At 40.0% G+C, this 26,896-nt stretch overlaps 2 protein-coding genes across 2 annotated transcripts; one reads left to right on the top strand and one right to left on the bottom strand.

Moving 5' to 3' along the window:
* Positions 1-333: 333 nt before the first annotated feature.
* LOC124151539 (putative nuclease HARBI1) lies at positions 334-10,737 on the bottom strand. Its single transcript, XM_048394685.1, has 4 exons — positions 10,591-10,737; positions 1,651-1,864; positions 1,021-1,307; positions 334-710 (listed from the first exon to the last, which is right to left on the bottom strand). The coding sequence occupies exons 1-4, from the start codon at positions 10,735-10,737 to the stop codon at positions 564-566; spliced, it is 795 nt and encodes a 264-aa protein (XP_048250642.1). The 3' UTR covers positions 334-563.
* A 4,715-nt stretch (positions 10,738-15,452) lies between these two features.
* LOC124151549 lies at positions 15,453-26,523 on the top strand. Its single transcript, XM_046524067.2, has 9 exons — positions 15,453-16,076; positions 16,595-16,774; positions 18,277-18,394; positions 18,804-18,971; positions 21,040-21,216; positions 22,753-22,914; positions 23,737-23,842; positions 25,208-25,329; positions 26,218-26,523. Exons 1-9 carry the CDS (start codon positions 15,490-15,492, stop codon positions 26,506-26,508), a joined length of 1,911 nt encoding a protein of 636 aa, XP_046380023.2. The 5' UTR covers positions 15,453-15,489; the 3' UTR covers positions 26,509-26,523.
* The last annotated feature ends 373 nt before the right edge of the window (positions 26,524-26,896 follow it).

The following is a 26,896-nucleotide window of genomic DNA, read 5'->3' as shown; positions in this document are numbered from 1 at the left end:
GTTTTCTTAAGCCGTAATCCCTAATAGAAACACAGACAAAACCATAAATATTTATACTGATAATTGTTTATTCCTCCTGGTTGTGCTGAACGTTCATCAGTGGCTGATCCTTGGTTGCCAACTGGTGCCACAGATCCTACTCCGGCAGCTACTACCTCAACCCCAACATCACAAAGTCCTGAAGTCAGAGAATCTCAAGAAACAGAGCACAGTGAAGCAGCACCAAGACTTGATGACGGACGTCCAGCCAGGCAACTCAAGTTCAGAAAAGAAATTACAAAACTCAGTTCTTCAGAAAGAGTCTATCAATTACAGGAAAGAGCTACAGGAGAGCTAGAAAAACAGGAAATGGAAAAAAAGAAACTTAAGCTACAAATTCAACTCCTTGAGCAAATACTGCAACGTGATGATATTGACAATTTCAGTCCATCTCAACTGTTACTTTCTATGATGTAATAAACCTGCAGTTTAATTATCACTATATTTAATTCTTGTGTCCTCTGTTTGTAGTTTATTAGCTGGAGAAGAAGGTATTGGCAATATGATCTCTAATGCCTCGTCCATCATGCCTTCCTCCATGTGTCCACTGTTGGCTGTTCATCTGGGTTGTCGTTGTCATCTTGTAATGGCTCGTTCAGTAATATGGATATATTGTGGAGGACTACACAGGCAAGGACAATCTGACACCCACGGCGTGGACTCATCCTTATCTGTTGAATAAACAAGAAACGTTTGTGTCAAATACATAAATACAGAATGGCACATTTAAATCTACATTTCAGAAGGAACTTGTTTGCTTCTTTGAATTATTAATATAATTACTAGTAATTGGATACGTTAGTTAGGATTCTTGGAAAATTATTTGTTTCTGCTATGTGGTCGATGTAAAATGTGAACCATTGGAACACACAACAAACACCATGACTCCAAACCTTAAAGTTATGAAAAAAAATCAAGATTAGATGTAGAAAAGTAAAACATTGGTCAAATTAAGTACACAAATATACTATGCATATTTACCTCAGAATGAAGTACATGAAACCGTCTTTTCCATCGACCAAATGTTCTTTCTATTGTAACTCTTGTAGCACACAAGCTGTCATTGTATCTCTGCTGAGCATTGCCTTGTGGAGTCATGTATGGGGTTTGGAGAAAAGGCCTGCAAGGATATCCACTGTCTCCTAATAGAAAGCCATCTGATATTGAAGTGTGCGACCTCTCTAAGTATTCACACAAAGTAGAGGTTCTAAATATGTGGCTATCATGAGTTGATCCCGGCCATTTAGCACACACATTCGTAAATTTACCTGCAAATTAGACAATAATTAAAACAATAAGCAATGTTCGTGATGGATTAATGGATTTTCTATTATAGGCATATATATTATATATTACAAACTTCTTACAGCTATATTTCCTTAAAATTACAGTCTCTTGACACAGCTTTGAGCTGAAAAGAACTTTAAAAACATCCCTTGTTAGCTGACTAGAATATCCCATTTGTATTTATTAAGAGTAATGAGAGCATTTACGCAAACCTTTCATTATTTATCTAATTCCGAATCTTTTTAATGCGGAATTTTATAGACCTTGGAAGGGAAGCTACTCTAATTGCAAAAAGGGACAGTACTCTAATCTCACAAGACGTACCTTCGTGGTCACACACTGCCTGTATGTTGATACTGTGGTATCCTTTCCGATTAACGTAAGCTGGTTCATCTCTGGTCGGTGCCTGAATACGTATGTGAGTACCATCTATGCAACCTAGGACACTCGGAAAACCACCAAGGACGAAAAATCCATCTTGAACCTGACGTATGTAGCATTCTTGTGTTGGCCATTTTATGAATTCACGTGAAGGAAACTACCACTTAAAAACGGAAAGCTATCATCAGTTGTTGATCGACGTTTAGAGCATGGCTACGTTGTGTAGGGCGCTCCAAATCTTCCCTCAGTATATTGGCGATGTAGTTGATAGATTCCCGCCCAAATCTGTACCTATCACTGTGTAGTTTATTAATGCAAAATTAACAGCTCGGAATCGCTTCTGTTGCCTCGCATTAAGGGCAAGTTCACACGGAAATGAACCTATTTTTCTTGTACTTTTTCCACATTAAAAGTGTTAACCTAGAAGTGTCATAGACAAAAATATAAAAATATCACAATTAATCAACATAATTTTCGCATTAAAGCTATTTATATTTTTCACATTTACCAAGTGTTCTATTTCCATAACAAAAACACCATGGCTTATGCCCCTTGCAATATGACGTCATTGGTGCCAATTGATAAACATTATGACGTCATCATGCTTTGTTAGAGCCGCTTCGCGTGGTGTAGGTACAGGTGTGTAATTCTTGCGTCTCAGATGCCAGCTAGCATAGTGTTATGCTGAGTCACCATTGCGCCGGAGTGTGTCGTAGGCCATGTTGTTTTACCGCAAACTGGTACTTGATATCTTTTGCGTTGAGAATAGACAGGGACCCAGTTGAATTGGCACCAATTACGTCATAATCTAAGGGGGATAACTCAGGCCTGTTTAGCTCGAAAAACGAGGGCCTCATAACGGCATATCATTTTCACACTATTGTGAGCTTCCTACTTTCACTGTGAAAAAATGAGTGTATATTTTCAAACACAGATACTAACTAATTCTAAAATTGCGTTTTGTTTAGAAAACGAAAGAAAGTAACTTTTGCGTGTACACTTCCCCTTTAACCTCTGGAACCATGAAAGCGGCGCTAAGCCTAACCATGAACGCCATTTTGTTTCAAAGATAACCAAGGTGTTAAGTATTTAACGGAGGTCGGGAGGTGTGTTAACTTTAACGGGGGTTTAACCAGTCGTTAAAGATAACCATGCTTTGGGAAACAACATAACCATTTGGTTAAATTTAACGGAGAGTTAACACTGACTCAACGGCTGGTTAAGAGTTAACCGGGTTCTGAACAACCGGGCCGATATGGGTAATAACATGCTTACTCAACCGGTTTCACGCATGTGATTTTCAAGAGTACAGTTATACCGTTACGCTGTTTTGACGTCACAGTGCACTCTAATATAGTATGACGTCATAGTGCAATCAAACTTTGTGACGTCACAATAAGACAGACGTAAGACGATAGGGCAGGCGTACGACACATACGACGTATTGTAGTGGCAGTAAAATGTACAATACATGTAATTGTATAAAATAATTCAATTATTTCAGGCCATTTAATTTTGGTTTGAAAGTATTAATAAAATAACTTTCTTTTATCTTTCTCAGTGCATCATTGTCACATTTGTAAAACGGGAATATCACAGAATTTGGTGTTTTATTCCCGGCACACTGATCAATGTGTTGACTGAGTGGGATACACCGACAAGAGGGGTCCCTTATATTTGTTGTCGGTGGACCCTCACTCTCGCTATTAGGGTGTCCCCTGTCTGTCCAATTTATTCGGCCTTGCATCCAGCATATTGTATGACATAAATCACGTTTTTAAAGCACAATTCATATTTTCACGGACATTTCTTGAAGTTCTTAAATGAATCTTATTTGATTCCCAAACTTTCGTTCAGGTCGCGGGAGTTCAACGAATCGGCGGGAAACTTTTTGTTTGTCAAAAATGTTCGTGGAAGGGTCCCCAAATTGCAATTTCGTGGCTGTATCGTAATCCATTCGTAATTAATTTTCATGTTCCGTAACAGCTTCATAATCGATTCTTTTGCATTTTTGGCTATTCTTAGCGGTTCCTAGCTCCCCAAAATTTCTTGTCCTCAACTCGAAAACATTCCGAAACAGCCACGAATGTCCCGAGTCTACTATGAATCATATAAGAATTAAGTTGGTTGGTTGGTTGGTTTGTTGTTTAACGCCGCACTCAGCAATATTACAGCTATATGACGGCGGTCTGTAAATAATCGAGTCTGGACCAGACAATCCAGTGATTGATATCATGAGCATCGATCCATGCAATTGGGATCGATGATATGCATCAACCAAGTCAGCGAGCCTGACCACCCGATCCCGTTAGTCGCCTTTTACGACAAGCACAGTCACCTTTTACAGCAAGCATGGGTTGCTGAAGACCTATTCTACCCCGGAATCCTCACGGGTCGGACATATCTGCGACATCCAGGGGCTCACGATACAGACACTGGACCAACGAGTGACCAGGTTACAGGAATACATGAACTGTCACAAGAATTGCACAGAAACTGGCAACACCTACCCAGGGTCTCATCAGACGTCTCCAGGAGGAGGGTTGAGCCGTCCCTCCTGTCACATGGCGGCTTTTCATGCTATAGACAATTTCGTCACGGAAAGAGTTGGGCGTAACGGTCAATTTATCAACTACTTACAAAACATTACTATCAAGGGCACATTGAAGCCATTGTTAATTGTTGTATCTGTAATAAATAACGTGCATGATTTTAGTTCTGTAATTAGTGATTAACCAGAGCCAGAGGTTAACCAGATGTCGATGATACTCCATCTAATCTAACAAGTGTGTGAATTAGTGTTGGAAGCATGCAGTGGTAATGTCTGCCAAAATCCGGAAGTTGTGTTGTGTTTTGTTGTGTTTGTTGCGTTGCGTTGCGGTGTTTACGTGGTTATGGAATGAAGTGTATTCATAGACCCGCCTTGTTATCTGTGTCTGTAGATATATACATTTATTACTTGCCCGTGAAAAGATCACCCGTTTAATAAACATACAGCTGTATTACACATGCTCGCTCCCGTGTAAAACCAATTTTATGAAACTAGTGATTAGTTGTGGTATCGCTCGTCAGATTTTCATAAAATTAGTATTACACGGGAGCTCGTTTAGTATTCTATATATAAATGATAGGTTAAACGATACGGCTGTATCCAAGTATACATACAAATGTTGGCAGTAAGGCAACATTGTCTCCGGCTTGTTTCTCCTTCGTCAACAGGGGCGGTCGGGTAGCCTAGTGGTTAAAGCGTTAGCTTTACGCTCGTCGAGTGTAAAGCAAAGGGAGGTCACTCTGATATTTCTCGCTGGGATCTTTCTCTGATACGATCAAAGCGTGTCAACGCAAACCGCAGTGGCGACCAGTTTATTCGTCGTTCATGCATTTCACATGGAAGCAAGTCAATATCTTCATTTTTGAATGTGGAGCTTGACAGGACTGTCGGAGATGTCATACTTGATTTAACTGACAACGACAATACAGTCGAAAGTGTTAGGGCGAGCAAGGGTGGAACAAGTGAAAACTTCGGATTTCGCCATATCTTGATGAAAGTTGTTCACCAGACCTCTACAAAGAAAATTGATACTGCAGACACCACGTCAGTCTCTGATAATCTCATGAATACTCAAAAACGATATACATCGCTGCCACATAAGAAGTAAGAAAAAACAAACCTCGTTCCGGTCAATTTAACTGTCATGTACGTTTCTAAAAACCTATGATAATGATTATGGCAACTTGTGGTTATGACACTCGTATCAACATTCTTCTCAGAGGAAATAGTTCCATATTTATCATTTTAATTGAAAGGAAGTAATGTAAAACATTTTTTTTAATACTGGTGTATTGATAATAAACATAAGCCAATGAGTAGCAATTTTGGTGCAGATTTGTTTTAAATATTCCTTTCATATTTATGATTTTGAACTTTCAGATGATTTTATGGGTAAGAATCTTTACTTTGTTTCCCAAATGCTTCATGTGCTGTAGCTCTATGTTAAATTGTCTGATCGTATATGGTGATGGTACTTTATTCCTAATTTTTATACCTTCTCTTATAGTAGCATGTTTAGATATTCTCCTCACGACTTAAAAATATTTATTTATAATGCACAGTATATTAACATGCTAGAACGTTTATGTTAATAGAAGTGGGTAAGTTCAATATATGGAAATATATGGGGTAGTTTATAAAATGCATATTAAAGATGTGTATTTATAACATGATAAACAATATTTATGATAAGATCTCACACTCGCAACAAATTTACATTTTATGTATCTTTGATCATGTGAATTGTGTGACCTATTTATATTGAGAAATATATTATAAGTTATTAAGTGATTGTTTATATGAACCTGATAAGAAAGAGATATATTAACTTCTGCATTTTCATTTTCCACTGTCTGTCAATTTGTTGCTTAATGTATCTGATGTTAGTTTGTTTGTTGTTTAACGCCGCACTCAGCAATATTCCTGCTATATGACGGCGGTCTGTAAAATAAATCGAGTCTGGACAAGACAATCCAGTGAATGACATCATGAGATCGATCCACGTAATTGGGATCGATGACATGCATCAACCAAGACAGCGAGCCTGACCACCCGATCCCGTTAGTCGCCTTTTACGACAAGCATAGTCACCTTTTACGGCAAGTATGGGTTGCTGAAGACCTATTCTATCCCGGCGTCTTCACGGGCCGAATCTTCATGGGTCGGTGGGGTGCATGAACGTAGACCCCATATATACATACCCCTTGCTATTTCACTTGATGATTTTAGACAGCAGATTGTGCACGGTATGCTGCCTCAAAGTCCAACTCCATCAGTAACATGGACACGTATGAACATTTGCAGATGAATCCATATGCCAGAACAGCTCCACATTACAGGTGTCGCTTTAAAGTCAAGAATGCAATACAACAGAGATTGTTGCACTAAAAGCATCATGACAAGGATATGCATACCATCAATTCATGAAGACGAAGGAAAGGGCAGTGAAGCATTCCACAATGGTGTGCCTTGATGATAAGTCACTTGTACCTATTGGTGAACCAGAACAGTATGTTTCAATAGGAGTCCGTCCTCGTAACAAGTCCCTGGTCCCTGTTGGGGCGCAGATAGTTTGCGCTTGACCATGACTTCCATGTCCACGGTCCCATCCCTTCGGTTCTGTTTGATGTCAACATACCCGAAGACTCGTCCGATCCTTTTTACGACGGAACTATTCACGTAACTGCGAAGGACAAAATCTTCTCACCATCGACAGTTGTAAGGCACGCCACACTGTCTATCTTCAGAGGAAACAAAGATACATGTTCTGATTGGTCCACTCTTGATGCACCGGTGTTATTTGTCATCAAAGATGGTGGACCTGACCATCGTTCAACCTACTGGTCAGTACAACTTTTGTACATACTCCTCTTCATTGCTTTGGACATTGATCTTTTGGTGTCAGCCAGGACAGCTCCATACAATAGTTCTGCGAACCCTGCAGAAAGGTGTATGAGTCTTCAAAACATGGCTTTGCAGGTATGTATAGATGATTATTTCAAAAGTCTACTTTCTAGATTCGAATACTAGTACTGAAATCGGACTTGGAAACAAAATGAAATATGAAACTGTTAAGCAATTTTAGGCAATTAGTGTCTACAGAATTAGTATCATGACCTGTTTTAGTGCTTGTGATACATATTATTAAAATGGGCTACTGTTCCATGTTTAGAATGTGGCCCTCGCTAGACGAGAGATGGGGGAAGCATGGGAGTTTCAAGTATGAAATCACTCCGTGACTGTGCCACAAGAAAGCCTGCCTTGAAAGAGGTGCTGAAGGCCTTTCTTGAGCCTGTAATTGCTCCACTTAAACAGAGATGTTCGCACCTCAGATTCCACGAGGAAGAGGTGGTGGTGGTACATGATAAAGGAGAGAACTTCTCGGCCGGCCATGTTTGGCAATGAAGACAACCCATGTACCATTGAGAATTCTCAAAAGAAGTCTGGGCTGAAAAGCCTTCCACTTCTTGATGATTTCGCCTAACAGCATTGGTCGTTTTAGACAATATTCATTTCAGGTATGCAGTTGAGTTTATAGGGTATGAAAATGCTGAAGGTTTTTTTGTGTGATCAGTGTTCTGCCGAGACAGCTGGCCTTCCTTTATCCTTGCAATATTAATTTCTCCTAAACAGTTTACATCACAGGACAACTGCAATTATAGTGCAATTATTATTTTGCAATTTTAGTGTAGAGTAGTCATAGTTCTTATAATCCTAAAGACGTTTCTGCTTCAAATGACCTCGGTATCACAGAATCGACGACCACAAGTTTATATAAGCGAATCACAGTGTGTGTCTCATGGCTAACGTGAGAGTGACAATGGTGACAGACTGAGGAAAGGTAGAAAAACAAAGAACGTATAAATTAACGTTTACTTGTGGCGATTCTGTATCATCGACATGCATATCATGGTTTTTTTCAGTGTTTATATGATCTCTCAGAGTGTGTCACCCATAAGTTTTGAAAATGACCCCATGTATTTATCATATTATACATAATCATTTCATATTGTTTTTCATGTAGGCGAAAGAGTGCAATAGAAACATATGTTTCTATTGCATTTATATGCATCCAAGAAGAATTCCAGATGATGTTGTGGTCGACTTGCTTCCTGACTGTGTCCCCGACAGTGATGGGTACAAAAACTTCTCAGAAGTATGTGGGTCTGAGACCAATGCTGCTGCTAGGCCATCCTTCAAATTTAAGGACACTGCGACTGAGAATGATAAGTAGCTCAAGGGAACTTGAGTGGCAAACATACCACAGTTAAAATGTATTGGTTGTACAGACTACTAAATCTTCTGGGGCAATGGGGTAGTCACCTCCGAAGACCCGGGTTTGATTCAGCACATGGGTACAATTTGGGAAGCCCATATCTAGTGTCCACCGCCATGGTTTTGCTGGAATATTGCTAAAAGCAGTATGAAATTATACTCACTCACTCTCTCACTTTAAACTTTCTACAGCAGGCAAAGTTTTTGCATATATTAAGTATTTCTGTTAACCTTTTGGTAGACCCGTGAAGGTTCCGGGGTAGAATAGGTCTTCAGCAACCCATGCTTGCCATAAAAGGCGACTATGCTTGTCGTTAAAGGCGACTAACGGGATCGGGTGGTCAGGCTCGCTGACTTATCTGATGCATGCCATCGATCCCAATTGCGTGGATCGATGCTCATGACATGAATCACTGGATTGACTTGTCCAGACTCTATTATTTACAGACCGCCGTCATATAACTGGAATATTGCTGAGTGCGGCGGTAAACAACAAACCAACCAATTAATTTGGTCGAGAATATTAGATTATCAAAGCTTTATCTGAACATCCACTGCTCTGAAGATAGTTTAGGTTGGTTGGTTTGTTGCTTTACGTCGCACTCAGCAATATTCCAGTTATATGACGGCGGTCTGTAAATAATCGAGTCTGGACCAGACAATCCAGTGATTAATAGCATACCATCGATCCACGCAATAGGGATCGATGACAAGCATCAACCAAGTCAGCGAGCCTGACCACCCGATCCTGTAAGTTGCTTCTTACGACAAGCATAGTCACCTTTTACGGCAAGCATGGGTTGCTGAAGACCTAGTGATTAAACCCTGGTATATTTTCTCAGCAGATGACAACAAGCAGGGATCTGGCGCAAGTCCGACGTTTGGACGATGAATTGGTTTTCACATGTGACAGCATTTCCAGTCTCACAAATTGTGCTGTGGTCAGAAAGGGGATCATCTGCTCCTCGCCCATAGACACTGCTTATTATTCTAGTGAGCCATTTTGAAGCTTTCAGATGCGTCTTTAATTCGTTTTATTAATAGCTTTTCCAAATACAGTGGTCATTGAAGGAGGAATGTTTGATATAAAACAACACGGCGAAAACAAGCTAAATTTTGAAAAAAAGATAGATCTTTATACATTAATGCATGATCTATTTTTAGGTTCATATAAAAACATCCTGTGTTATGACAGGTGTATTGTGCAAGATTCCCCTTTATCTGCTTCTATTGGGGCGACATCGAAGATCTTGCTAATGGACCACTTGCTAATGGACCACTTGCCATAGTAAAATTCCTCACCATAACAAAGCGATATCACGCCATTCTGCACAATCCCTCAGCATATTTACAAAGGTCCCTACCCAGATGCAACAACAACCCCACCATAACACAGAAACAATCCCTAGCCGATATTGTCAATGGACAAATCGGTTTCCTGAGTCTGAACTTGGCACACAGTGGAAGCCAACAGATAGTATTGAAGTCACGGCACTGATTGGAATATGGATTATCGCTGGCGTTACCAATAACAACAATCAGAGCACAGAAAGTACTGTTGAGTACGAAATACGGATTGGCACAGGTATGTTCAACCATGTCCAGAGAGAGGTTTCAGCACCTAATGACGTTTCTCAGATTAGATGATAAGGCCGAAAGATCCCAGAGACAAGAACGCGATAAACTGGCTCCAATTCGCAACGTGTTTGAGACCTCCAATGCCCGACTTCAGCGCTTTTATTCTCGTGGCGCGTATCTGACTAGATGAACAGTTGGTGCCCTTTAGGGGGAGATGCAGCTTTAAGCAATACATTCCCTCAAAGCCAGACAAAAATGGTCTAAAATTATTTTGGATTGTTGATGCCAAAACGTTCTACCCTCTTAAGGCGTACCCCTACATTGGAAAGGAGGCTGGCAGAGTACATACAAGTTGGTCTTGGAGAAAAGGTTGTCATGGATCTGGCACGACCTTATGCTCGTTCCGGAAGAATTATCACCATGGACAACTATTTCACTACTCTGAATCTGACCATGAATCTTCAGAAGGAGCAACTTACTGTTGTTGGAACCGTGCGTTCAAACAGAACATTTGTGCCAGCTGATTTTTTGCCAAAACGTGCAAGAGAAGTGGAATCATCTGTGTTTGGCTTTCGGGAAACGACAACTATGGTGTCGTATGTGCCAAAGGAGTCCATGGCCGTCATTTTGCTCTCAACCATGCACAGCTCTCCTGATGTCATTACTGAGAGGAATCACAAGCCTGAAATGATACTCTTCTACAATGAAACCAAAGGAGGTGTGGATTCCCTCGACCAGCTAGCACACAAATATACTGTCAAGAGGCGAACCAACAGATGGCCTGTCGTGTATTTCATGAATATAGTCGACATAGGTGCTATTGCTGCCTATATCACTTGGCTGTGGAAGAATCCACTGTGGCAGGACAAACAGAAAACAAAACGCAGACTATTCCTTTTGGCATTTGCTTAAATGAATGTTTATCATTATGTTGCAAACTGAAATCAATATATTTACCCCTAAGCACTGAATGTCATCCTTAGTTCCTCTTCCATGCTTCTGTCGATCTCTAATTTGGCGCCAAGAACCCCTGAGCTACAATTTGTGGACCCTTTGCTGGTGGGGTCCAGATGGACCCCAAACCGACTCTGTGTAACATTTAGGCTTCCATCGGACAAGGGTTAAAGTAGAAAAATAGCATATTTGTGATCACGGGTATCAAATCACTAATGATAATTCTGAAACGTCGCTGATAAGCCTAGAATCGTTCAGAATGTTTTGGAAAACGCATAAACGAACGCCGAAGTGTACGTTCCGCCATATTGGATTGTGTTCACAAAAAGCCGGTTATGAGACGCCTATTCGATCAGGTATATTTCAAACTCAGCTGCTATACATGCATCCCTGAATTCCTCATACATTTTAGAAACAAATGACAAATGGTCTTTGTCACCATTGCAAATTATCTAGATGAAATCATGCGAAATAAATAAGGTATGAAAACGAAAACTGTACTTAATTAAATGTAAACGAATAAAAATTAAGATTTTGCACTGTGTAGCATTTTTACTAAAGGTACTTTCGTCTAATTGTCACATACATTGGCTCGATCACGCGTTTGAGAATATAAATAGGAAGAGTATCGTTGCACTAATTATGGAAATACACATATATACATTACAATAATGTGGGAAATTCAACAGAAGCCGTAAAAGTGTCCGCCATGACTGACGCTAAATCACGCACAACGACGACGGTGGTAATCTGCATTTCTGACTTATTCTCTTTGTTACATTGGTTGGTTGGTTTGTTGTTTAACGCCGCACTCATCAATATCCCAGCTATATGACGGCGGTCTGTAAATAATCGAGTCCGGACCAGAGGATCCAGTGATTGATATCATGAGCATCGATCCACGCAATTAGGATCGATGACGTGCATCAACCAAGTCAACGAGCCTGACCACCCGATCCCGTTAGTCGCCTTTTACGACAAGCATAGTCGCCTTTTACGGCAAGCATGGGTTTATAGTCGCGGGTTTATAGTCGCCTTTTACGGCAAGCATGGGTTTATTGGAAAAAACAAATAACAGTAGCAGATTGTCAGAATGTTTCGGATTACCTACGTGACACATTTATGTATATACGATCAACGAAAATCCTCCTCTGGAAATCCCGCGTACTGTTGTCAGTGAAACAAGCCATTTTGTAAAAGTCGGTCGCCGGCAGTGATGTCCAACGGAGAAAACATTGTTGTACATATTTGGTAATTTCTTTGAGGTGTAAACACACGCACCCAGCGTGTTCTTTGTTTTTGTCTAGGTTGCATTATTATCATCGCCTTGATAATCCTCAGATATGACGGAAACCTTTTTGTGTAGGGTCACATTATTTATGAGTAGAAAGCAGAATATAGGATGACGTCACATAACAGTTGTGGTATGTATTAATGCGCTACTGCAATCATGAGAATAGACAAAATGCATCGCTTCGATGCTAAAAAGGTGCGATTTTAGAGTGTTTAAGAAACAGATTACTGCACCGTTAGATACCTTTTGAAACAACTCGTTGTAAGATCATTCGTATCTGACAGACACTCGTATAGTAATCTCTATTTATCAAATGGGTCATATGTGGGTCTCACAGGAATTCACAGCTGTTTAATCCCTGTATACTGTGAGGCCAAAGGATACTTCATGAACATTTTCAATTCTTTGCGCAGCTACGAATGCATGACATAGAAATTGTTTGAGCACAATTTTGCCAAAAAGCCGTATTCCCATTTGTGCACCAGCTGTGTGCCAGGGATGTAATACAATTTTCTTGAAAAAATGAGTTGTTTTACTTTTGTTTCTACAGAATAGTTTTTTTGGTATACCTGTTTAGGACAAAAGAAAAGTAAACAAATCTGAGAGGTTATTTTGTTGTTTTTTTAACTGGCCTACCTCACTTTTAAAAGATTTTTTTTTTAAATGTCGCCTAATTATAAGGAACAGGAGGTTCCAGCGGCAGTGGTAGGCCCTTTCGGTTCCAAGAAGAATTTGGAATGTTCGTAACATTTGGCCTTTGGTGACATGAATCGTCCGCGAACGAGTTTACTTTAGGCATCCAAACACCAGGCAGCTAACTCTCCCCTGTTACTCATTGGGGTCGTGTGTGTGTGTGTGTGCGCGTGCGTGTGTGTGTGTGTGTGTGTGTGTGTGTGTGTGTGTGTGTGTGTGCGCGTGCGTGTGTGTGTGCGCGCGCGCGCTTGTACGGACGTAATAAATACTATGCTGGTTCTATAAGGTTAGCCCACTGAGATACCCTACCGCAGTCTAACATGGATAGCCTACTGAGACACATACTCTGGGCCAACGTGTCCTTGTTTTAGCCCCTTAATGCACAGCGCCAGACAGGATAACAATAAGTACCATCTTTTAACGTCTTTCAGTATGACGCGGCCAGGGCAGACATTCTATCCACTATATATACCAGTGATAGTAACTGACAGTTTTAGTCCACTAGTCCTAAAATATAGCAAAACCCATAAAAATGGCAAATTACAAGTCGTCCTTATGATACCTAAACTATTGGGAGGTTGGGCAAGGACCAATTTATACCACTGTACCAGTGACTCATTCCCGTATTAAGATGAAGACAAGCCTGCCCTCTACCATACTGACCTGTAGGCGTAATACTTGAGGGCGTCGAACACAGATGAGAGATTGGTGTTGTGGGATCGCCACATCTTGTCGTACGTCGGGCACAGGTCGGACATCTCAGACAGGATGGAACCGAGATCAATGTTGAAGAAGGTGAAGTCAGGGGGATGTGAAACGCCATTGTGAACCACCTATGTATCCCAATATACATACATTACACGTATGCCATTCCAGTGCTTTCACCGTTAAAAAATTGTAAAGACATAGACATCAAAATGTTCAAAAGTGAAGAATGAAATGGTTTGGTTTAATTCCGCCTTGAACAGTGGTTTAGTTATATCAGAATAGTCCAGCGTAAGTTTAAATACGCCAATACTGACACACGTCGTGGATGTGTACCATTGAGGGAATGAGTTTGGTTTAATGAGGATTTGAACAGTATTGCAGTCATAGCACGAAGCGTGTGTTTGATCCAGGATGAAAGTCGGAAGTAATGCATGCCTGATCACGAACACATGTGTTTAATGGACACGAACACATATGTTTAATGATCACGAACACATATGTTTAATGATCACGTCCACATATGTTTAATGATCACGAACACATATGTTTACGAACACATATGTTTAATGATCACGAACACATATGTTTACGAACACATATGTTTAATGATCAAGAACACATATATTTACGAACACATATGTTTAATGATCACGAACACATATGTTTAATGATCACGAACAAATATGTTTAATGATCACGAACACATATGTTTAATGATCACGAACACATATGTTTACGAACACATATGTTTAATGATCACGAACACATATGTTTAATGATCACGAACAAATATGTTTAATGATCACGAACACATATGTTTAATGATCACGAACACATATGTTTAATGATCACAAACACATAGGTTTAATGATCACAAACACATATGTTTACGAACACATATGTTTAATGATCACGAACACATATGTTTACGAACACATATGTTTAATGATCAAGAACACATATATTTACGAACACATATGTTTAATGATCACGAACACATATGTTTAATGATCACGAACAAATATGTTTAATGATCACAAACAAATATGTTTAATGATCACGAACACATATGTTTAATGATCACGAACACATATGTTTAATGATCACGAACACATATGTTTAATCATCACGAACACATATGTTTAATGATCACGAACACATATGTTTACGAACACATATGTTTAATGATCAAGAACACATATGTTTACGAACACATATGTTAAATGATCACGAACACATATGTTTAATGATCAAGAACACATATGTTCACGAACACATATGTTTAATGATCACGAACACATATGTTTAATGATCACGAACACATGTTTAATGATCACGAACACATATGTTTATGAACAAATTAGTTAATGATCACGAACACATATGTTTAATGATCACGAACAAATATGTTTAGTGATGACAAATATACATATTTACTCTTTACACTCGAGATACTCCAAGGTCAATGTCTGTTATGGATCAAGACCCTGTGAAAATATAAATTACCGAAACTTTAAAGGTTTGTCTTATATTTCAAAGCTGCATAGACATCAGACGTTCATCATTTGTTCGAACATGCCACTGGTAACACAATAGCAGACCTTCACGTCTAGACCCATGACCTGACGCGTGCCATTTAAGATAAACATATGTGTATCGGCCCTGATTTCACATTAGTTTTCACGTTCCATACATACTGACGATATTGTTGGTTTTTTACACATTGAACATGACTGTCATAGTTGCATGGTGCTTTGTGTTACTGCTAACGTGTGTCTCGTCGTCCCCGACCAAGCAAGACATAGAGGGAGCTATACGGTTTATGAGAGATATTGTAGAAAATGCCCAGATAAAGAAGGAGAAGAAATACGTGCCTTTATTGGAATGGGCAGAACACAAGGGGGTCTGGCCGAGTTATGTCAAGCAGTACTTTCATGGTGACCCTGACTTGGCTTTGTTCAGGCAACTATTTGGTGTGTTTGACAACAACATGTTTGCCACAGCGTATGTGATGGAGATTCTGGCAGAGTTCAGTAGATATGGAGATATGACGGGTTTTAATCTGAGGGGTATCAACGCTGGTCTAGACGCCATCAAGGATCACCGGGACAAGAATGTTGCCTTCAACAATTCTTTAATGACGTTCTGGCCACAAGTGTATAATGAATCCGTGAAGGCGTGGGACAGCAGTCCTCGAAACTTGGTGGATCTTATAGAGGGGATCAAATATCTACCCTTAAACTGGACCTATGCTGAGCTTGAGAAACTTGGTCTAAAGGACATCGAGTACATCATGACGCGGCTTATGAGATCTAGGTAATGTCATTCTCCTGTTGCCACGTGAAGAACCGGGGTAGAATAGGTCTTCAGAAACCCATGCTTGCCATAAAAGGCGACTATGCTTGTCGTAAAAGGCGACTAACGGGATCGGGTGGTCAGGCTCGCTGACTTGGTTGATGCATGTCATCAATCCCAATTGCGTGGATCGATGCTCATGATACTAATCACTGGATTGTGTGGTCCAGACTCGATTATTTACAGACCGCCGTCATATAGCTGGAATATTGCTGAGTGCGGCGTTAACCAACAAACAAACAAACCTTGTCCTGTTGCTGTTATCATTACCTTTTATGTTTGTATTACACTACCACTAAATGTTAATAGCATACTAAAGTTTGATTTATAAAAGTAACGAAACACATTCCATAGTTATAGATTACCTTGTTTCTTTGTTGTTTACTTTTATCTCAGGCTGATAGTTCAAGTGTCCCAAAACACTGAAATATGTCCTTGTCAATGATTCTATTTCGGGACGTGTTTTGTTTTCCTTTCAGAGATGGGTACATGTCGGTGTTTCATGTTCCGCCAGATTTTGATGACACTTTTCTCAACATCGGTCTAGGTTCAATGCTAAAGGAAACGTCTCATACCTTCCGAGAGGCCTCTGATTTGTGGATGTCCCAAAACTCTAACCTGACATCTGTATTTGATGCCCTGAAGCGTTATGCCTACAGGTATGGATCAGTATGCCTCCAGGTAAGACGGATGTGTCAGTTTGCCTACAGGTAAGACGTGTGGATCAGTATGCTTCCAGGTATGAAGGATGTGTCAGTTTGCCTACAGGTAAGACTGATGTATCAGTTTGTCTACAGGTAAGACGGATGTATCAGTTTGTCTACAGGAAAGACCTATGAATCAGTATGCCTCCAGATAAGACGGATGTATCAGTTTGTCTACAGGTAAGACGGATGTATCAGTTTGTCTACAGGTAAGACGGATGTATCAGTTTGTCTACAGGTAAGACGGATGTATCAGTTTGTCTACAGGTAAGACGGATGTATCAGTTTGACTACAGGTACGACATAGGAATCAGTTTGCCTACAGAGGTAAAACAGATGTATCAGTTTGCCTACAGGTAAGACTGATGTATCAGTTTGTCTACAGGTAAGACGGATGTATCAGTTTGTCTACAGGTAAGACGGATGTATCAGTTTACCTTCTCGCAACATGCGTGAATCAGTCTGTACACTACATCCCGTTTTGTTACGACAATGCGGATCATTAGATAATCCATGATCCGCCGTTCATGGTCAACATGAATCCTAGATTTCCCCCGAAATCACTCACGTGGTCTTCCCACAATAAGATGACATGAAATGTAATGTACTAATCACTATACTTACCACGTACATTTGATGAGTGACGATCCATCTTGCAACGCAGCACAAAACGAATCTGAAAGCCACTAATTTATTCAACCTGTCTTTGTGTATATTGAATCCCATATAGACATTAAGCAGCTAGGGAAAGACAGTGTTGAGACAATGTATGGTACTTGGAATTATTGATTGCACTGTATCCCTATATTAGTAATATTGCGTTTATTTTAAGCGAACACTATAATATGAGCAAAAAATGTTAATACAATCAGATGCATATGGACAAAAGATGATTTGAAAAATGTCAAAAGCAAAAATGCCTCAACTTTTGTTGAAACCGCTTTTGTAACGTTAGCCCCTTCGTGGCAGTTACCAGTCGTAGTTGATGTGACCGTGCGTTTCAGTAGCAAAGAACGAACAGTGTATATAAAGAGGATATTTCATGTTTCGAGTGAAATATCATTTTAACAAAAAATATTCTTGAAAACTAGGAGCCCGCTGTCGATTGACGAGTTCAAAGAGAAATTAAGATTTATAACGAAACATTTTCGAGAGAATAACAAGCGGCAAGAAGTGATATTAACTCCATAATTGACCATCTGTCAATATTTTGCCTTGGCAATGTGGAACTAACGTGGAAAAGACGTCAATTTTTGTGTGCGGGCGAGACACTTACGATAAAGGGAGACAATTTAAGGGGAGTTAACTCTTGTATGACAATAGTTCCGTCACTGCAGTAAAATAACAACGTGTTATGTTCACTGCAAGGAAAATATCACTTTTCTCAACTTCAGAAAACTCAATCGTTCACACTGAAGTATCTTATAAATGATTATGTTTTTGTTTTTTTTGCAAAGACCATTTTCCGGAGACCAGCGAGTCAACACGATCGATTCCCGGTCTTATGTCTACCTGCGGAAGTGGCTAGAGCAGGAACAGAAAGCTGGAAACGACGTGGTCCTTGTGCCAACGTGGGTCAGTAGATTGCAACTGTATGTCCGTTTCAATTTATGACGTCAATTTTTACGCAATAAATTGTTCATAGACAGCGAATCTTTGCCAACGTAAACATAATATCAGTATAGCATGTGAAAATGTAATGCTCACGAGACAAATATTGTATTTCTGCTATATTGGGATAACACTTTCTTAGTAAAGTACAGATCTAGTACTTTTGAGGGTTGAGTCCCATCCGGGATTCGAACGCACACTGCCAGAGTGAGGCAGTCCGACAACTTGTAGATCGCGTACTTTGTGTACCCCTCTGAAAAGTGTATTTCTGCTTGTCCCAAACTTGTTCTAGGTTTGTATTGGTTAATCAATAATAATGAAGTTTCGTAATTCATGAACACTAGGATACAAAAATATATGACTCCTGTACTAGATCCAGGACACTGATGAAGTTCGGACCTGGTTACAAAAGGGGGTGATGATGCCATTCAACATTAACAACGTCGACGTCACTGTATCCGCTAACTTCATGTATGCTGTAACAGCCGGCATCATCAATGGTGTACTTGAACCTTCTTTGTTGGATGACACAGACATTCTGGTAGATATAACTGTATAATCAGCTCATCTGTTTCTCCGATATTAACAGTATAGTCCAACCTTCTCTGGTGGATATAACGATAGTAACTGCGTAGTCAAACCTTCTATGGTACGAAATCCGACGGTACGGCTACAGTCTATTCTCCTTTGGGGTCACGGATGGCCCAGTCGTCTAAGGTGCCGCCATTCGCTGTGCAGAGTTGCGTCCCTTGGGCACGCCAGAAACCTATGATTGTGGGTTCGAATCCCGGTTCGCCCCGATGATGTTTCTAGGATTTGTCAGCACCATACATGTGCTCGTGGGTTTTACCGAAGTGGTAAACGTCTGAGACCTGCATCACTTCGGGCTTTTCCCCCACATTAAGCTGACACGCCGTGATATAACTGGAATACTTTTAAAAGCAGCGTAAAGCCTAACTCACTCATTCACGCCAACCTTAACAGGATAGTCCAACCTCCTCTGGTAGATATAACAACAGTTACTGTGTAGTCAACCCTTCTATGGTACCAAATCCGACGGACCAACTTTTGTCTATTCTCCATAGTAGATATCCCAATAGTTACTGTATAATCTTATGGCAGATATCGCCAAAATAACTGTTTAATCGAACCTGCATAGGAGATACCCTGCTAGTTATTATGTTAACCAACATGCTGTTGTAGATATCCCGATAGTTACTGTATAATCAAACCTGCAGGGCAGGTATCCCGACAACTACTGTTCAATTCAACATGCAGGAGAGATATGGCCATAGTTACTGGATAATCCAACCTACAGGACGATATCCCGATAGTTACTGTTAAATAAAACATGCATGGTCGATATCCCCATGGTTACTGTATAATCCAGCCTGCAGGGTAGATATCGTGATAGTAACTAAATAATCCAATCTGCGTGGCAGATATCCCGAGAGTTACTGTATAATCCAATATTCCGAGCATGCAGATATCTCGATAGTAACTATATAATCCAACCTGCAGGGTAGATATCCTGATAGTAATTGAATAATCAAACATGCAGGGTAGATATCCTGTTAGTAACCGAATAATCCAATCTGCAGGGTAGATATCCTGATAGTAACTGAATAATCAAAGCTGTAGGGTAGATATCCTGATAGTAATTGAATAATCAAACCTGCAGGGTAGATATCCTGATAGCAACTGAATAATCCAACCTGCAGGGTAGTTATCCTGATAGTAATTGAATAATCCAACCTGCAGGACAGATATCCTGATTGTAACTGAATAATCAAATGTTTAACCTGCAGGGCAGATATCCCGATAGTAACTGAATAATCAAACCTGCAGGGTAGATATCCTGATAATAACAGCATAATCCAACCTGCAGGGTAGATATCACAAGGGTAAGTGAATAATCCAATTGGCATTGTAGACATCCCGATAGTAGCTGAATCATCAAACCTGCAGGGTAGGTATCCCGATAGTAGCTGAATGATCCAACCTGCAGGACATATATCCCGATAGTAGCTGAATAATCCAACCCGCAGGACAGTTTCCTGATAGTTACTGACTAATCCAACCCGCAAGGCAGATATATCGATAGTTTCTGTATAATCCAACCTGCAGGGCAAATATCTCGACAGCTACTGTTCAAACCAACATGCAGGAGAGATATTGCGACAGTTACTGGATAATCCAACCTGTAGGACAGATATCCTGATAGTTACTGACTAGTCCAACCCGCAAGGCAGATATCTCGATAATTACTGTATAATTCAACCTGCAGGGCAGATATACCGATAGTTATTATATAGTTTTTGGGGTCGATATAGATAATCTCACCCTCGTTTCTTTTGATAAAATTAAATATGTCAACACGAGTCGTACACGGGGGTTAGATTATATATATCATCTAAAGTTGTTCTTTATCATTCTTTCAAATGTTTCATGGCAACCGATGCAAATATCTGCAACGCATTGTGATCCAACAACATTATAACGAAGCTAGTTTGGGATGAAACATCCTGATGTTGACTATATAATCCTGCATTTGTGTATATTAGTGATACATTTCTGGTATAATTTGCGCTTATGTTTTTAAATTGCAGAAAATCTATAACGACACTACACGAATGCTCGCTTTCCAAATCCAGACTAATTTCTCTGATCGTGTTGACCTTGCGCTTACGTACTATCCGCCAGTCATAGAGTTCTACTGGTTTGTGGCCAGGACGTACAATAAACTCCAAGAAACTCTTGACAAGACGGGATCACTGCCACATAAGGTGAGTCAGTGGAATTACACAAATACGTTTTCATTTCAGTCTTGCTTGACAACGGTATAAGGATCTATACCGAAACGTCGCTTTTCACAGTATTAACGAAGTTGTTATCCATAAAATTGTGTCTACCTTGTCATCCGTAAACTTCTAAGTAATGCCTATCAAACAATTTATCCGTCATGCATTGTATGCCAGAAGACCATGACGGTCTAGATGGATTCCTTATTCGCACTCATAATATATCTAGATTTGTCAGATCGTGCCTTTCTCGTCAGTGTGACCAAAGTGATAAACGTAAGACCGGCGACAATCCAGGCTTTCCTCACAAGCTGACACACTGTGGTTTAACTGAAATAATGTTTAACGCGGCGCTAAACCGAACTCACTCACTCACTTAATAGTTAATACTATGGCTTTTCTGTAAAAGATTTCGTACTATTAACAGATATGTTTCCTTATGTGACTGAAATGTATTTAGTTTCACATTAAGACACAACTTCAAATCAAAGTTTTCTTGATATCAATAAGATCTGTTTACTTTATGATATGACAGAAATGTATTTAATTTCACATTAAGACACAACTTCAAATCAGAGATTTCGTGATATTAATAAGATTTGTTTATTTCAAGATATATGACTGAAATATATTTAATTTCACATTAAGACACAACTTCAAATAAATTGTTTCTTGATATCAATAAGATCTGTTTACTTTATGATATGACTGAAATGTATTTAGTTTCACATTAAGATACAACTTCAAATCAAAGATTTCTTGAAATTAATAAGATCTGTTTATTTCACGATATGACGGAAAAGTATTTAATTTCACAATAAGACACGGCCTCAAATACAAGATTTCTTGATATTAATAAGATCTGTTTACTTTATGATAAGACTAAAATATATTTAATTTCACATTAAGATACAACTTCAAATCAAAGATTTTTTTATATTAATAAGATCGGTTTATTTCAAGATATGACGGAAAAGTATTTAATTTCACATTAATTAAGACACAACTTCAAATCCAAGATTTCTTGATATTAATACGATCTGTTTATTTCAAGATATGACTGAAATGCATTTAATTTCACATTAAGACACAACTTCAAATCCAAGATTTCTTGATGTTAATAAGATCTGTTTATTTCAAGATATGACTTAAATGTTTATAATTTCATATTAAGACTATATAACTTCACATTAAGACGACCCGTGATGATTCCTGGGTAGAATAGGTCTTTAACAACCCATGCTTGTCGTAAAAGGCGACTAACGGGATCGGATGGTCAGGCTCGCTGACTTGGTTGATGCATGTCATCGATCCCAATTGCGTGGATCGATGCTCATGATATCAATCACTGGATTGTCTGGTCCAGACTCGATTGTTTACAGACCGCCGTCATATTGCTGGAATATTTCTGAGTGCGGCGTTACACAACAAACCAACCAACCAACTCTCATTAAGATACAACTCAAAGATTTCTTGATGTTAATAAGATCACAACTTCATCATGCCCATTATGTGATAAAGGGGATGGAACAGGTTCTGGAGGACTTCAAGCAGGTGCTACGAGAGTATGCGTCACCTTGGATCCTGGACCAGCGAAAGACTGGAAACCAGACAGGCTGGGACACCATCTACTACGATGACTTTCTCGGCGGTGGCGACACCACGTACGACAACATGTCTGTGGTAATATATCTCGTAATATATGATACACAACATGTGAGTGCGGTTGTTCTACACCGTTTTTAGCAATATTTCAGAAATATCACGTCGGGGGACACAGGTGGGATTTACACACTGTACCCATTTAGGTAAATCGAACCCGAACCTTCAGCGTGACGTGTGACACGTTCGGTCTTTCAGATTTTATAGTTTTCTCATTCATTGATTACGTTATTAATGTTATGAATAGAATGTAGAATTACACTGCAGACAGTGGTTAGATTTGAATCAATATACAAAATATACACCCAATAAATACATGTAGCTTCGTTTCAGTAGTGATCACATGCCCCAATCTCTAACAGGAAGAGGATCTCTCCAGCTCATGAGTGAGTGAGTTGGGTTTAACACCGCTTTTAACAGTATTCCAGTTATATCGCAGTGTGTCGACTTAATGTGGGAGAAAGCCCGAAGTGGTTCAGGTCTCAGACGTTTGCCACTTTGGTGAAACCCACGAGCACAGATATGGTGCAGACAAACCTAGAAACATAATCGGGGCGAACCGTGATTCGAACCCACAATCATAGGTTTCTGGCGTGCCCAAGGGACGCAACTCTGCACAGCGCCTTAGGCGACTGGGCCACCCGTTGCCCCCCTCAAGTTCATGAAAATGAGGTGATTGGCTTGACAGCTTCAACATCCTGACATTCTAATCGGGATGAGGATGTGGTTGGGAACAGTTCCAGTGTATTCATCTAACTAAAATGTAGATATAATGTAATGGATAATCGAGGATTACTTTTCTTTTGAAATGAGCATGTGTAGGATTGAAACGTTTAATTGCAGAACAACGCGGAAGACCGTATTTTCACCAGCTCCATGGCCCTGAACGCCTTGATGACTATCTGGACTACTGAGGACCAGCACACAGGGAAGCTTATCTGGGATAAAGGTTTGTGTAGACATTGGGCGGCCTTAACCCTCAGGACCCGTGAAGATCCAGGGTAGAATAGGTCTTCAGCAACCCATGCTTGCCGAAAAATGAGACTATGCTTGTCGTAAGAGGCGACTAACGGGATCGGGTGGTCAGGCTCGCTGACTTGGTTGATGCATGTCATCGTATCCCAATTGCATGGATCGATGCTCATGATATCAATCACTGGATTGTCTTGTCCATACTCGATTATTTACAGACCGCCGTCATGTAGCTGGACAAGTGCAGAGTGCGGCTTTAAACAACAAACTGACCAACCAACCTTAATCCTAAGCAGAACTTGCATCTTTTTTATCTACATAATCAATCGGATTCGATTCCCCACATGGGTATAATGTGTGAAGCTTATTTCCGGTGTCCCCCGCCGTGGTTGAATATTCCTTAACTACTAATTCATACTCACTCACTCTCTAATCAGCGTCATTGTTTTAACATTTACCGTACACGCACAGGAATGTCCTCAAACAAATATATACATCTGCTAAAAAAAGTACACCCATTAAAGTCGCCAATTCAGGTGAATTTTATGAACTTCAATAATCGGCCACGTTCTTCCAACCCGTTTATTTTCAAACTAAGAGCAGTTTCAAATGTTTGGAAGTATGCGCTAATGTGCTCCATACGCCTAAGTGCATGGAAAACATCATTTATTGATATTTCAAAAGTTATGAATAGATGCAATATGAAAGTGAGGAACATTTCATTTCATACTGGAAAAGCAGAGTTGCGTCCCTTGGACACGCCAGAAACCTATGATTGTGGGTTCGAATCCCGGTTCGCCCCGATTATGTTTCTAGGTTTGTCAGCACCATACCCGTGCTCGTGGGTTTCACCGAAGTGGTAAACGTCTGAGACCTGCATCACTTCGGGCTTTCCTCCCACATTAAGCTGACATGCCGTGATATAACTGGAATACTGTTAAAAGCGGCGTTAAACATCACTCACCCACTCATACTGGAATATACTCTCACTCCTTGTCTCCATCCTACTTTTACATATGATGGCGTTATATGTTCGTAATGAATCAACCGTTACTGGACGTTTTAAATCTGTGATAAGTCTAGTTATTTTACTGTCCGTTGTTGACAGGTTTTAATAGTAGACTTTAAATTTTAACTCACTCACTCACAACCGTTCCTGGAACTCGAGGGACCTTCAGTAAGAGCCATAATCCCATATACGGATCTGGCGGTGAGAATGTTGAATCTGGCTGACTGCATATTATTGTGTTCTGGCCCAAAGTCAACTTCAGTATTCAGTAAATATCCATGTGTCAAGAATTTTATCATACTCGTTCTATATTTCACACGTGCCTCATTTCAGATACGCCTGCATTGGTTCAAGAGACTGTCAAGAAGATTGTAACATGGCTGTATCTAAACAGCTATGGGGGTCAATACAAACCCTGGAACGCGTTTTTCTCTGGTTCCAATAAGGGCGAAACGGTAAGGAAGATATAGTTAATAAAATAGTGTTATTAATAATAAGGTTATTACATTTTACACCCAAGATTGCCATACGAAACGGTTTGCGCTAATGTTGTGTACAATTTGACTTTACTAGAAAGTATGTAGGCTTGCAATCTGTACTTGCAAGTAATTTATTGACATGATTATACGGTACTCTTTGTATAATATAGTATAATATGTGGTATACTCTACAGTTTGGGCAAACGATAACATCTTGATTACCTCGTTTAGGAGGTGACTATGGTATCACATACCACATGCATAATATACATAAGGTAGAATTCATACGGTTATGTGCATCCATCAATCCATCTTCCCATCCACTAATCCATCCATCCATCCATCCTACCGCCCATCCTCACATCCACCCATTATCCATCCATCCATCCATCCATCCATCATCCACCCGTCCATCCTCCATCCATCCATTCATCCACCCGCCCATCCTGCCATTTATCCATCATCCATCCACCCATCCATCCACCCGCCCATGCTCCCATCCATCCATCAAACAGTCCATCTATATTTCATTGTGTTGGGCAGGCTGTTTTGCTGTTTCATATATTTACACCAAGGACAACAGATCTATCAAAATACTGATGGGGCGGTGAGGTAATCTAACGGTTAATGTATTCGTCGCTCACAATTAACACCCGGATTCGATTCCACACATGAGACAAGAAGTTCATTCATGGTTAACGTAGTGAATGATCAACTCATTCGTTCCCTGCGATGTACATACAATGGTAACAGCATGCCCCCGTATGCTCAGTGAAACTTACTCAGTCTGTTTTGTGTTTACCATGCCGCATACTACATGTACCTCCGCGAACCATGTCAGAATCAGTGTTTCCTTCACTTCAGACATCTCCAGCTATGTACCCAGTGAATCGGATCGAGCTTTTCAATGGGACAAGGGTCCCTATTGCTGACAACTGTAGAATACACAGAGGGAACGAACCATTTATTTTTGGAGTTGAGGGAATTATACCTGAAGCGACGTACGAGAACATGACAAGTAAATGCCATTCTCCTGTAGTGTTCCATGGGTATAACGACCAGGATCGCTACTTCCCTTTCTGGAGCTCTGATGCCTACACCTACGTTACGGCCATGACCGGAATGGCCAAATATGTCCGCACCCTTCCTGAATAAAGCACCTGGGAAGAGTTTGAAGGGCACTTTTAGTTTAAAAATATACACGTCCGGGCAAAAGAAAGTATACATGATCCATGTTTCTAGGTGTCTAAAAATGAAATAAACATTTAATTGTTATTCGATGGGGATGTATTTGATACGGGTATCATTGTTGTGTTTTTGATGTTAGGTTTGCAGTGTTTTGACGATTGTTTTCAGCCTAGGAACCTTTTTTATCACCTTTGTAACGTTTATGTCACATACAAATTGAATACTTTATACAATGTGATTATTTTCATTTAACCGGCAGTTTAAGTTAACAAATATAGTTGGGTTGTAATCGGATGTGTCGACTCCATTGTTGTGTCGAACTGACAATCTTGACCCAGGCAACTCCTGCTAGATA

This window comes from Haliotis rufescens, unplaced genomic scaffold (genome assembly GCF_023055435.1).
Source record: "Haliotis rufescens isolate VD_foot unplaced genomic scaffold, xgHalRufe1.0.p SCAF_13, whole genome shotgun sequence".
Lineage (NCBI taxonomy): Eukaryota > Metazoa > Mollusca > Gastropoda > Lepetellida > Haliotidae > Haliotis > Haliotis rufescens.
The sequence above is the reverse complement of the archived record's forward strand: the minus strand, read 5'-3'. Positions and strand labels throughout refer to the sequence as shown.